Genomic DNA, 13,154 nt, shown 5'->3' with positions numbered 1-13,154 from the left:
TTCACTCTCATTAGCCGGAAATAATAAAGTGCTTCTAAAATAAAGTAGTTCATAAATAATGAAGTTTAATTAAATAATCAAATTCGTAACATAAAAATCATGAAAAGCCGACTTGATATTTTCTACCTATAAACATTTAATATACAACACATATGTATCACGCATTTATTTTTTTCAAATATGTATATTAATATTAAAGTTTGACAATTTTGATTGAACGTAAGATTAATATGTTTCCTTGTGTAATCTAAAGTAAGAAAATTAAATTATGTATTATTAATTAAACGATGTATTATTCTTGCAACTCACATGAAGTCTTTTAAGTAGTACAGCGTCTGTACCCGAACTCGCACTTTGTTTCGCTGCTTTCCAGAATTGTTTTTGAGCGGAATACCGGTTCATGGGACATATTTTGAAGAGACAATCTAAAAATCGATGTTTGATATTTTTATATTTATATTTATCTTAACATTGTCCATTTTTTCAGAATAGTAATTTAAGAAAAAAGTAAAAAAATATCGATGTACAACTTATTAGAAAACTCATTGACATATATATTTATTGTACAGTAAGAGCCAAAAAGAAGCATAAATTATTACAAAAGATATAAATTACCTCTGAATTTCTTCGGTGGAGTTGATAAATCCCCAGCTTCGGGACATACTACACATCTGTCGTCGACCAATCTGAAAATAATATAAATTACCGAGTTAAAAAATATGCGAAAGTAACATATTAAAACAATGAATGACACATTATTATATAAATTTTACAACTGAAATGTATATAAATGTCACTCATTCAATATTATAAATACATGTTTCTCTGAATCAAAGTAATTATTATCACATTTAATTACATGCATCTATATATATTATAAAAAAATAAAACGTTCTTTGATTATTTGTTGCATATTATCTTTACTTTTTCTTATTTTCTTTTTGCAATGATTAGTTTAATCATATCGTCTAGCGCATTATACGTGTCACGTAACATTGATAATACACGAAGTTTCGGAGTGATATAGATACAATAGTCGCACCTCCGGCTTTCCAACCGCAATGCAATGTCGACGCTGCGGATGAACCATCATTAAATAAATGTGGTCTAAGAGAAGAGAAACGACCCATAATGTGAGTCGATATTAAAGCAAATCCCTGTCTTATCCTAGCAGCTTTAAAGCATTGCATAAAAAGGAAAATCTTTCATCTCATTCAAGTCATTATAACACAAAAATTGCTTAGAAACATACCTCACTCCCACAAAATGAAATATATTAGCAGCTACTATATTTTTCATTGAATTTTGTTTTTACATATCATAATCTTATCAATTTTGTTATATGATATAAAAAAGATATATACACGTCACGGTGTTAATCCTACTTTTTAAATGCCATATTATATATATATCACGATTTTGTATATCGTTGGATACATTTTACAGAGAGAAAAAAACTACAATACAAATGTCAAAGTAGGATGTGGACTTCATCTTGTAGTAGACAAAAGGCACAACTCGGTAGACGCCAAGCAAGCTATTGATCCAGCTATTTCGTATTAATGAAGCACGTAAAGATAATCCTATGTCTCTTGCCTAATATAATTATGTCTTACCGGCAGAAAGCTAAGCCTGAATAATTAGAAACCTTGTCAAATTAAACTTGCCTCAAATTTTGCTGTTACACGAAACTATTACATATCGACGTTAGCAAGAAATTACAGCACAGTTTATAGTTACCACGTGTTCGCGGCTCAATCTCGAGTGCAAATCGAGATATCGTCGCTTAGTTATCTGGGCTCACACACAAGCTAATAATTAAGATAACGCACAAGTTAAATATCACATATGCTGATTAATATTTTATTAATTAAATACTATTATGCGTAATATGTAGGTCATATCTGTCAAACGTGTGTTTCTAGAATGTAAATTGTAGACCTTATCACGCAGTTTAGATTATTGGATTAATCATTTACATTGCTCGTATTCATATTAATTTTGTAAGTTATTGTCAAATAACATTTTCCATGTCACAATTTGCCACTAAGAATACTATTTGTTAACCACCTTCACGCACATATGAACATACACTCTCCTCACTTGCTAACAAGATTGCGATTAGGCTTCTCTTCGCAAAGCTAAGTTCTCTATATATATTATAGACAAGGAAAATATTTTTTAATCATTCACACCTTATCCAAATCTATAATTCACATACAAGGATGCATTAGAAACTTTTAATCTCTTCTTTATATATTAATAAGATAAACAGATATAATTTTTTATATAAAGATTTAAAACTTTAAAAAATATAATAGAAATATCATTTAAACTTTAACTTTTGTGTATATGTATATATTATTATGTAAATTTTTTTTATTAAAAACAGCAAATAATTTTATACCTCAGTATTAATCTTATTTTAGGAAAGCATCAATGTAATACAAATTGTATTACATGCTTTTACGCGCGCCTCTCTCTTTATGTAGTGAATTAATAATAAATCTAATATTGCGCGTACAAAGAGAAAGAGATCAAAACTCGCTTGCAGCAAAATTTCGAAAAATATTTCACGATTTTCTTGAATTTGTTCATTACAATGGGAGTAATTATAAGCGAATGTATATTTCGAGGCTTCTCTAATTAATCGGAGCGATATACAATCAACGTTTTATCGATTCTTTCACGCTCCGTGTATTTATTGGATGTCGCGATGATAGAATGCCTATCATCACGATTCCTCTTGTGGCAAGGCTGTCAAAACAATAGATCAATTGGACGATAAACTTCCAGAATATTTGTGCCATCGAACGAAGAATTTCCATCCGATGTGCAAACACGGATGGAGAACTCGTATGTACGATTGTGCGTGTCTGCGGCCGCAAATACGCGTGTAGTTGGCGTGATTAACGGCGGCGCTTTGCATCTCTGTGATTAACGACACTTTGCATTTCTGAAGCCGCCGCGAAGAAGAAAACAAGAATTTGCTCCGCCTTACGTAATGAGTCAAATAGTGCAAGAGATATTTAGTGCTCTCCCCTTTTAATGTTTTGCGAGTAAAATTATATATTATCTCTCGAAATCGAGAAAAAATAGAAACTAAACTACGATAACAAAAAACTAGCGTGTTCTTATTTTATTTAATTTTTCTAGCTAATAGATCTTTTAAAACAAACTTAAAAAAATGGATTATAGTTTAAATTAAGTATATGCATTATTATTGTATTTACATGTAACACAAAAGTTTGAACAACAGTTTTTTGCCACTTTTGTCATCTTCTTCAAAAAATCTATTTTCACCTGCAGAAAATTACGAATATTAATATGCTGCATGTATGGAAATAACCACATTGGCCTTGAAATATCATAGTGTAATTCAAATAACATCTACACAAACGATAATGTTTAAGCAAGAGACGTCCTAGTTACTTTACACGAAAGAATAATATTCAGCGTAGGATAAAAAGCGGAAAAATATCGAAAACAGTTGATTTCAGTAGATAAAACACCATCGAAAACGATGTAACTCACAATATTATTTAGATCGGAAGACGCTATGACAGCTATAGGACAGGAAAATCCGATATTGTTATTTCTAGCAACATCGTGTCACCGTTGCTGCTCTGCATCGTGCGCAGCTGGGATTACAAGAGGATCACCGTTGTCGTATAGTTGTTGCTGTGTTTGTTGTTGGAGTATCAGAAATGAAGCGGAAGGCGAGCAACTCAAGCGTGCGCGAAATTGCAAATATAAAAATATAAATTCTTTAGGCGGCCGATACACACCGCGACATTCTCATATTTTTATCTATCGAAGCAATTAATAAATACGAAAGAATAGAAAATTTTCCGCAAATTTAAAGCGGCACAATCCAAATTATTTTTTACAACCGCAGCAGAAAAAAAAGATCTTCTCTCATATAATAAATATCAGAGATATTTAAAGCAGACAAAAATTTATTCGCGATGAATTATTCATAATCCGTTTATTATTTAACAATCTCAATGTATAATATTCGATAATATAGTAAATAAATAACCTTTCTACCTAAAACGCGATTTGAATTTCTACCAATATATATAATGATATATATGTATACTTAACGTTATTTCTTAATCTAATTATACCTAATCAATAATTTCTGATTAAATCATTCGTGTGCACAATTCGAAAATAGAATAAATTACAATAATCAGTCATTTATCAATTAATATAAAAATTAATATTAAAAAACGATGTAAACTAATAACAAACGTCTTAATATCGTCATTATATATCGGAGCAAAACAAAAAAAAATTCCAACTAATATATAAAACTTTCAATTAAACCATTTCCATATTTGTAGCATGATAATGCATAGTAATATATGTGAAAGCCCTTTTTTTATCAATGTCCATATAGTAACGTTAAAATACTCGTACGAGAGAAAGAGACGGAGCAGACGAAATATACGTCGCGTGATCAATAAAAATATATGTTAAAAGCGAAAATTAAAAGTGAATTTACGACTCGAAAACAAGTTTGTGCTAGTAATAATTATTTTCGCGCCCAGCTCCGCTGTTCCGGTATTCAGTCCATTGTTCGGACGAGCGGTATTAATTACAGCCCTTTCATCTGCAGTAAGTTACCGCGTTATCGGTTGTTGTGCAATGACAAGCGCGCACGGAATTGGGATGTCGCATCGAGAGAATCAAGTTCTACCGACAATGTTGAAATCGGTCGTGATGAGGACGATGCAACGGAACAAATTACATATCACGTTAGCTGCAATCACCCGTGATCAATTTCGCGAAAGAGAGAGAGAGAGAGGGAGAGAGAGAGAGAGAGAGAGAGAGAGAAAGAGAGCACTGCAAATTGATCTTGCGGACGCGATCTCTTTCCGTGTAGACGACAACAGCAGAAATATTATTATACCGATCACGTGAGAATAAATTTTAATTGTTGTACATAAAACAACATAATCCTTAGAAGTTAGAAAGCATTATAGCGTGTATGTCAAAACTCTCATAAATCTATCATGCGTGTTTCTTTGTGCAATACTAAGAAATTATTATACTATGTACTAGCAAATATTGACTTGTGTAACAACTAGTTGCAACAACATAATATTACGAAGAAAATACCAGTATTATACGAATAAATGTCACAGAATCGCGTTACAATCATATTACGCACACAATATCTTCGAAATTATTACCAATAACGTATGATTATTAATTTATGATACTTAAATGCGTTAAAAAGCACAATGATGCATAACGAGTTCTAGAACAAACCGGTTTAGACAATGAAGTGGCAATACAAATTAATGATCGTCACAAATTCATCCGGCGTGACAGTCGTATTGCATGGCTAATATCTCTCGGAATTAATACTGTTTTGCTTCTATGATTTATAAAATGTAAAAAAGTGCATCATGTGTAAAAAGAAACGTGATTCTAACGTGCATAAAATAATTTAAAAGTAAACTCGCAAACATCGCCTTTACAAATTGATCTTGCATAATCCACTGATTATACTGATAATTGTTATATTATAGAGAAGAAGTCGATTTGCTATCTGTAAAAATCTAAGATTCATCGCGTGTAGGAATATAAAACTTCAAGTATTTTTCCGTCTAAATAATCACAGTCACATCAATTCGCAAATATTAGGAATTTTACGAATGGATCACGTATTGAAACATTGGTACAAATTATAAATTATTTATATACGCTCGATGGCCGAATGCTAACTCATGTAATTGATAAAAATATCAAATCGTGTATATGTGTATCCTGCACAGCTTTAGATTGTTTTCAACCCTGTGTACCTTGGACGCGAAATTTAACAAAATTCCGACCTGTTTTGCGGTCAAAAAATAAGGACAATCTCATCACGGTTATAATCGTGCTTCTGGAAATAGTCCCGTCATCGACGTCGTTAAGTAAGTAAGTATATATCGTGGACAGCAACGGGGTCCCCGATATATACTCACATCATTATTATCAATGATTTCGTGCGTCGACGCATTTATCGAGTCACAAATTAGAGGCTTTTCATTAGCAGGCACCGAATCAGATTTCAAAATTTTCTCTTTCTCTCTCTCTCTCACACGTCTCTGATCAATTTTGTATATACATGTACATATGTTGCAACGGAATGCGGTAATTAAGGGAGTGAAAGGTGGCACGCAACCGCGTGTCTCGTTACATGTTTGCATACGCCACGCAATCTTAATCGCGGTAAATCAAAACGTTTAAGGGGACTTGAAAAGCTACAGTCAATAGAAATACCCTCATAAAACTTTAAGCGTATAAGATACGAGTACTATCTGTTTGTATAGCTGAGGAGCTGAAAGAATGTAAATTCAAAAGCTTCTGCGAAACAAACCGGGAATCAGAGATGCGCATTTTCATGATGAATTATAAATTGAAAAAAAGACTCTTACAAGGACTATACAAAGTAGCTTTAAAAATCTTGGTTTAAGTAAACATATTTCAGTTTCTATTTTTAAAAATATAAATTATTTGTGCAAAAAAGAGAAATTGCGACAACTTTCGTGTATTGTGAAAATGCGTGTTGTATAAAATTAAGTTTGAATGCGTAAATAATCATAATAACATCAATTCGCAAATGTCTCTACGAATGGATCACACATGAAATATTGATACACTTATAAATTATTTATACACGCTCAATAATCGAGCGCTAACTCATAATCTATACTATCGTACCGCAGTTTTTATAGTTAAAATCTCGAGTTTATAAAACTTGTTTTTTTCTGATTTTACGAATATAAATATGTCAAAACCGACTTTGCATCCATCTGCTTCTCAAATACAAAGATGCGCAAAAACCAGATGGCTATACTCTGACTCCGCTTTTAACTACCTTTAATAAAACATAAACTGATATAATCACCGCAATTTTACTTGAGTATGAGAGCATTATTCATTCATAAACACGAGAACAAACTAGGCGAAACGTGTGTGACCTATTTTCACGCTGCAGCATTAAAATATGCTTAATGGATGAGTCCCTGTCGCTCCTTTCGTAGATCATTGAAAGAATATTTATCCCGAGTGTTTCGTAGCATCAAACGGCCACGTGGATGATAAAGTACGAGAGTGAGACTTCTGAAAACACGTGCGAACAGCGAGCGACGAATTATGAGCATGGGGCCCGAGTGACGGACCTCCTGACCGCCTTACACAGCATCCGAAAATATACCGTAATTTCGAAAACACGCAAACAACGCTTTCTCAGGCAAGATCAGTCATACAAAAGGCTATTTTTTTCTCATTTTGTTTGTCGTTTTTGCGTTGCAAATTTTTTACGCACGCCATAATTTCACGACCGGTGAAATTCTATAAACACTGACTGATATACATCGAATTTAAACAGTAGCTGTCATTCTTTGCCATAAAAGTCATTAATCTAACTCTTAACTCGACACATTAGTGTCGTCTGTTATCTATCATTAATCTATTTGTTTTGCATAAAAAGTATACATCCGTGGAATTATCTCAATCGAAAAATATTTTCTCTTAAAACTAGATAAGAAGTGCATATCAATAGCACGCAATAACAACAGAAAGGAAAAAAAAGAAAAAAAAAAACAAAAAATAGAAATGACGTCTCATGGGTTAAAGGTTGCATTAAACACATTTGATTCGTTTTACCATATGTTAATACACATACGTTAATATGCACAAATAATTCTCTATGGGAATAAATAAAAACTTATATAAATCACCTCTCTCGAGATAGCCAAAAGATATCTTTAATAAATAATTTACAGGATACACTTTTATTAGCCTTTTACATATCAATTTGGTAAAAGAATAATAAAAAAACATAGCGTATTTAAAATATTGTTAAAGTTAAGATTGCTCCTTTCATGGCCAACCAGTGGTGCTGATAGAGTTAAAATGCTCCAACTTTACGAATGTTTACGTCACCGGTATATGTGTGAAGAATCGCTTTTTTAATTGCTAAAAAAGTAATTTTCCGGTATGTTTTTAAACCAGGAGAATAACAGCCGTTAGCAAAAAAATTTATAAACTCTTTAAATAAAATTTATAAATACAAAAGCCACGGAAGTAGTGATTATATTCACGTTAGCAGTCAATGCAAACATCAATCTTTATTGCACTTATCACTCGTTTAACGCGATCTCATCATTTATTTTATCCACATTTCATAATCAAGGCAAGATCGAGGCTATCGGCTCAAAGGTATTTTAACACCGATAACAACGCGTACCCTTTTGAGAAAAATTTGCGCAGTTGAGTACGCGAGATCGGCGGCAATGTCGACTACAAAGAGTGAGAGAGAAAGAGAGAGAGAGAGAGAAAAAGATCTCGCCTTATTACCCGGTAGCTGTGTGACGTCGGCTCGTCGGGTTCATCAGTGCGCGTGTAATATATATCCACATACACGAGTAGCCACGACCACGACAACGTTGCTAAAGTCGGGTGAAATAATTGCTCATCGATCGCGAGCCTTATACGCAGGTGCGAATTTAATAATACGCCTGCCTGCGAAACCTATATTGACGTAGGACCTTCGCGCGGCATTCACTTTAATATCGTTCCCCCAGGAAAACGCAATACGGAAGAAATTTTACACTTTTAAGCTTTTAGATCTCTTAGCGAGAAAGATGAAACTTCTGTACACGCGATACAGTTAATGTTATAAAGCTCTGGGAAATCGTCTGCGTAACTAAGACGTTCTCTAAAAACGTCAAATTGTAATTAAAAGTTCTCGCGTCGCATATTTTAACATCGTAAAACATGAGGAAAAAACTTGGAAAAGCTTGGTACACGATTTTTACTGACGACAAAAATAATATTTTTCTGCACGATTATAAAATAAAATTTATACATACTTATGTATGTCTATTTATAGAAATTTCATATATAAAAAGACACGCAAGAATTATGAAAATACTACTTACAAGTAAATTTTCATAATTGGTGTTTAATTACAAGTTTAATTACAAAATATACATAAATGTACAAATTTTTAACGAGTATTCTTTTAACTACAAGTTCTTTAAAAAAATCTTTAAATGCTCCTTTAGCCAAGATTTTATAATGAAATGACACTTGTTGCGATTTTCTGAAACGGTAAGGACAATTTTAACCAGAGATGTGGGACACTGCAAATAATTTATACATAATTTTTTTGAGAGCAAAACTTTCTTCTGTGAAAACGCGCGTAAGCTGACTAGAATGTATGTATAATACATACAGCAACTTTTCTCTCTCGAACTAGTACATAACGAATAAACAAATATAAACAAATATAATATCTCGCTTACGTGTGCCACATTTGTTACGTAAAAAAGAGTATTTACTGTGATTTAAATCTATCTTTTACAAACTTTTACAAAGCCATTATAGCTAAAATCCGCGCAATCTAAACGCGACAAATATGTAACATAATAAATAACCGTGTAATCATAGTTTTTATGATAATAGTGTAAAACACTATCAAATGTTTATATGCAATAAAAAAATTTGAAATTAGCAAGGCCTCTTCTGGTAAAAATCAGCGATAAACTTCAAAAATATCAAAGAGCTAATTTTAATGTTATACAATTAACTTGTAGCTTAATTTTAGAAGAATATAAATCTTCTCTTTTCATCTCTTCTTTCTTTTTCACCTTTATTATACATGGTTTTAAAAAAGTAGACAGCCTTCATAAAAGTCAGGCGCAGGATTCCGCAGCATTAATGAACCTTTTTAAATAACTATAGATGTTACGTCAACAGTAAGCATCCATAAAAAGCGTCGATATTCAACGCTAATTATTTTTGTCAAAATATCTGTTATTAATATACATTAAATATTTTTAACGGGTAGTAATATAAATAAACATTAAAAAGTGCAAATGAAATAACTTCGACTGTGATGTTAATATTCTTGAAAAAACAAGGAAAGAGAAAATGGACATGGAGAACTCCGGAAATGATAGTCGGTAATCTTGAATAGAGGATGTAAATAGTTCCGAATAGATAAATATCTAAGGTTAGAGCGCGTTGCTCGAAATGTAAACGAGATCTGGATTCCGCAAGAATATTTGACTTTTGAAGCTATCTGATGCTATAAATTATTAAGATAGGCTCTAGCACATTTGAATCTCTATCTTAGAAAATATAACAGTGCCAAGAACAGTGCCTGTTACAATTTAATTACTGACAAGTAAATTTTATTTTTATTGATTTACTAATATATTCTTGCATAAAAACAGTAATAATAAAAATTTTTAGAAAATATATATATTTATAAAAAAAATTAATTTTTTTGATCAAGAAAAATTTTATAGAAAACCCATGATGATAGAAAAATGATTGGAAAATTTGATTTTTCTAATTTTACAATACTCCTTATTTAATCCTTGTGTTGACAATTGTTGTGTCGACAATTTTATATTTTACATCCGTGTAAAATATAAAATATAAATTGTTAATTAAAAATTCTCAATCTAAAAGTGATTGAAAAGTTATTTTCGACTATGATTTTCGATACGATTCGTTATAGCTGTACATACATACACGTTTAAAATTTCTTTGTTTTCTTTTACTGTTTTTGGTTTGGATTTCTTTTGAAAAAATAAACATCAAACAAAAAAATTGTCGTCACTTTCTCACGAGAGAGGACGAATATTCTTTATAGCGTATAGTTCGTTTTAAGAAACTGCTATTGTGACGCGATTAAATGACAGCTACACCGAGAAGTGAGAAATTCTATTTTCGTCTATTTTTCACTTACCCCAAAGTGGAAAGGAACCCGGACACATTTCCCTCGGCATAGAGGCTAACAATGTCGCCGAGGTGAAGAAAGCTCGCAGATCCTAAAAGCTCGCCCATCTTGATGCTGTTGTTTTAGTCTCCCTTGTTACCTCAAAGTCGGAGGAACTCTTATGTTGGCCACTTTAGTCAAGTGAATTATTCATGGCTATACCTGAAACAAAATAAAATCATTAGAAAGAACCAAAGAATATGAGTGCTATAAATAATGAAATCGCCGACCAAATATAATACAAAAATATATAAAAATGTAATTTCTATTTTTTATTTTGTAACAATGACGTCTATAATCGAAAATAATAGCGAAAATGTCTCTCTTAACGATCGATTATACGCATGTTAAATCTATTAAAAAATCATGAAAATTATTTATAAATTTCGTGTAAATTTTAGAATTTATACCATGAAAAATACTATGTTAATATAAATGACACGATAAAAAAAAAATATATATATATATATAATGCACAATTTTTTTATGAACATATATAAAATTTATTTTTTTTATTACGATCTTCTCTCATCACAGTTAAAAAATTATTTTAAGAAATTTTAGTTAGAGATTGCAACCAAAAAATATTTTTTGTATAAATGTCTATTCTGCCATTGTGTGCTCAAAAAACGCATATTTAGTTAAAAAAAAATAAAAATATAACTGAAATACGATTCGTCATATTGCCAATGCCAAAAATGCAATAATAAATTACGATATTCCCCAAAAACAGGGGCATATAAATATTTTTCTAACTCGTCTAATATTTCAATTGTGCATATAATTTTTAATCTCACATACTGTACTTTCGTGCCGCTTTTATTGTTAAATACAAGCTAATCTTAAAGATTAAAATAGATTAAAATCTATTACATAAAGTAAAATACATAAATAAATTTTATTGAGGAAAAAGGCATTATTGAAAAATTTTATTATACGAATCACTTCGGAGAAACATGATATACAAGCTAATCCGCATAAATACAGAAGAACAAGACTTAATTGCTCAATGGTGCCATTACAAATTGCTAGATGAAATGATCTATCTAGCAATAAATGAGTCGTAATATTTTTTCTTTCCTCTCTCAATGTAAGTAGAAATATTTTCCATGAAATAGATATCAATCGCATGAGATATATACATTTCAACTTTACCGTGCGTAATAATTCAAAACCATTTTTTATTCATTTTCCGTGACAGTCATGCTAGTTTTCTTTGTATTTTAATCTTTATGTCTTCAAATTTATGGTAAATATTTTAACATGCATGCTACATTTACATATACGCGGGCATCTACTTTGTATATGTATATCCGAATTTTATCTCGTATTTCTATAGAACGCGAATCTCAATTTTCATAATTACAAGACTTTAATTAAACTGCAAGATCTTGAATTATCTATAATTATCAAGCCTTTAGTTATCTACAAAATTAAATCTTCCCGATTCATCGGAAATTAAAATCATCTTATGTGAAATCCTATCAATGTCGCAATCGCTTGAAAATAATTCATCGACAAATTGCGAGATACAGCTTCTCGATAAATTTATTTACTTCAATCGATTGTCTTCGAACAGAGAGAGACTTTATCCAAGCTCTACCCTTTAAATTAAATTGACCCTTAACCTTAGCGTCCATGTAAACAACCATAACTAAAGGCATGACTATCGGTCAGGCTCGCTTTACAGAAAAAAATCAATTAAATAAGTCCTGATAATGTATGTGTACTAATAATCATTTAAGATGAAAAAATCTAAATTACACAAAAAAAGGAAGAAAATTGTAAGCTAACAAATCAATCAAACTATTTATTTAACCATTGCAGATTCTTTTTTAATTCTATTGTAAGATTGCTTTAATACATCCGGGATTTATAGATATTATATTTTTCTTTAAATACATACTTTTATTATATTAATATTATAAAAAAGATAAAAATCCATCAAAAGAATATATTCGTATAAAACACATTTCAATTTAAAATTTTAAAAATTCCATAGAAATAACCAAATGTATAACCAACGTATATTTTTCTGACGCGACACAATATGTTCAATTCTTACAAAAAACCTATTGATTGCTTTTATGTAAAGACACGCTTATCTCACGGTTACCTCATTCGCAGACATACAGCATGCTATTTTTGGATCCCATTCATAGAAAAACTACAAGGAAGAATTACACGCGTGTCTCTCTGTTGATGATAAGTTTCAATCATAAAACAAATAAATCCTGTTGCGAAAGAAAAGTTAATGAACATCAAGATGCGTATCGAGAAAATTATTTTTTATCGCGAGAATTATTTCTACTTCTCAAAAAATTAAATTCTTCTTTTTGTTATCAATTTATTGTATTGT

The 13,154-nt window shown here is 31.1% G+C and overlaps 1 protein-coding gene across 5 annotated transcripts in view; it reads right to left on the bottom strand.

Moving 5' to 3' along the window:
• The window catches only part of LOC140669459 (inositol 1,4,5-trisphosphate receptor-like), a 39,241-nt gene that overhangs the window by 19,891 nt on the left and 6,196 nt on the right, over positions 1-13,154 (bottom strand). For all 5 annotated transcript variants that reach the window (XM_072899321.1, XM_072899323.1, XM_072899325.1 and 2 more), the window contains exons 2-4: positions 10,766-10,957; positions 616-686; positions 310-425 (exon numbers count right to left, since the gene is read on the bottom strand). In XM_072899321.1, coding sequence (XP_072755422.1) covers positions 310-425; positions 616-686; positions 10,766-10,863 — 285 coding nt within the window. In that variant the 5' untranslated portion in view covers positions 10,864-10,957. The remainder of the gene's footprint in view (positions 1-309; positions 426-615; positions 687-10,765; positions 10,958-13,154) is intronic.

Source organism: Anoplolepis gracilipes, chromosome 9 (genome assembly GCF_047496725.1).
Source record: "Anoplolepis gracilipes chromosome 9, ASM4749672v1, whole genome shotgun sequence".
NCBI classification, from domain to species: domain Eukaryota; kingdom Metazoa; phylum Arthropoda; class Insecta; order Hymenoptera; family Formicidae; genus Anoplolepis; species Anoplolepis gracilipes.
The sequence above is the reverse complement of the archived record's forward strand: the minus strand, read 5'-3'. Positions and strand labels throughout refer to the sequence as shown.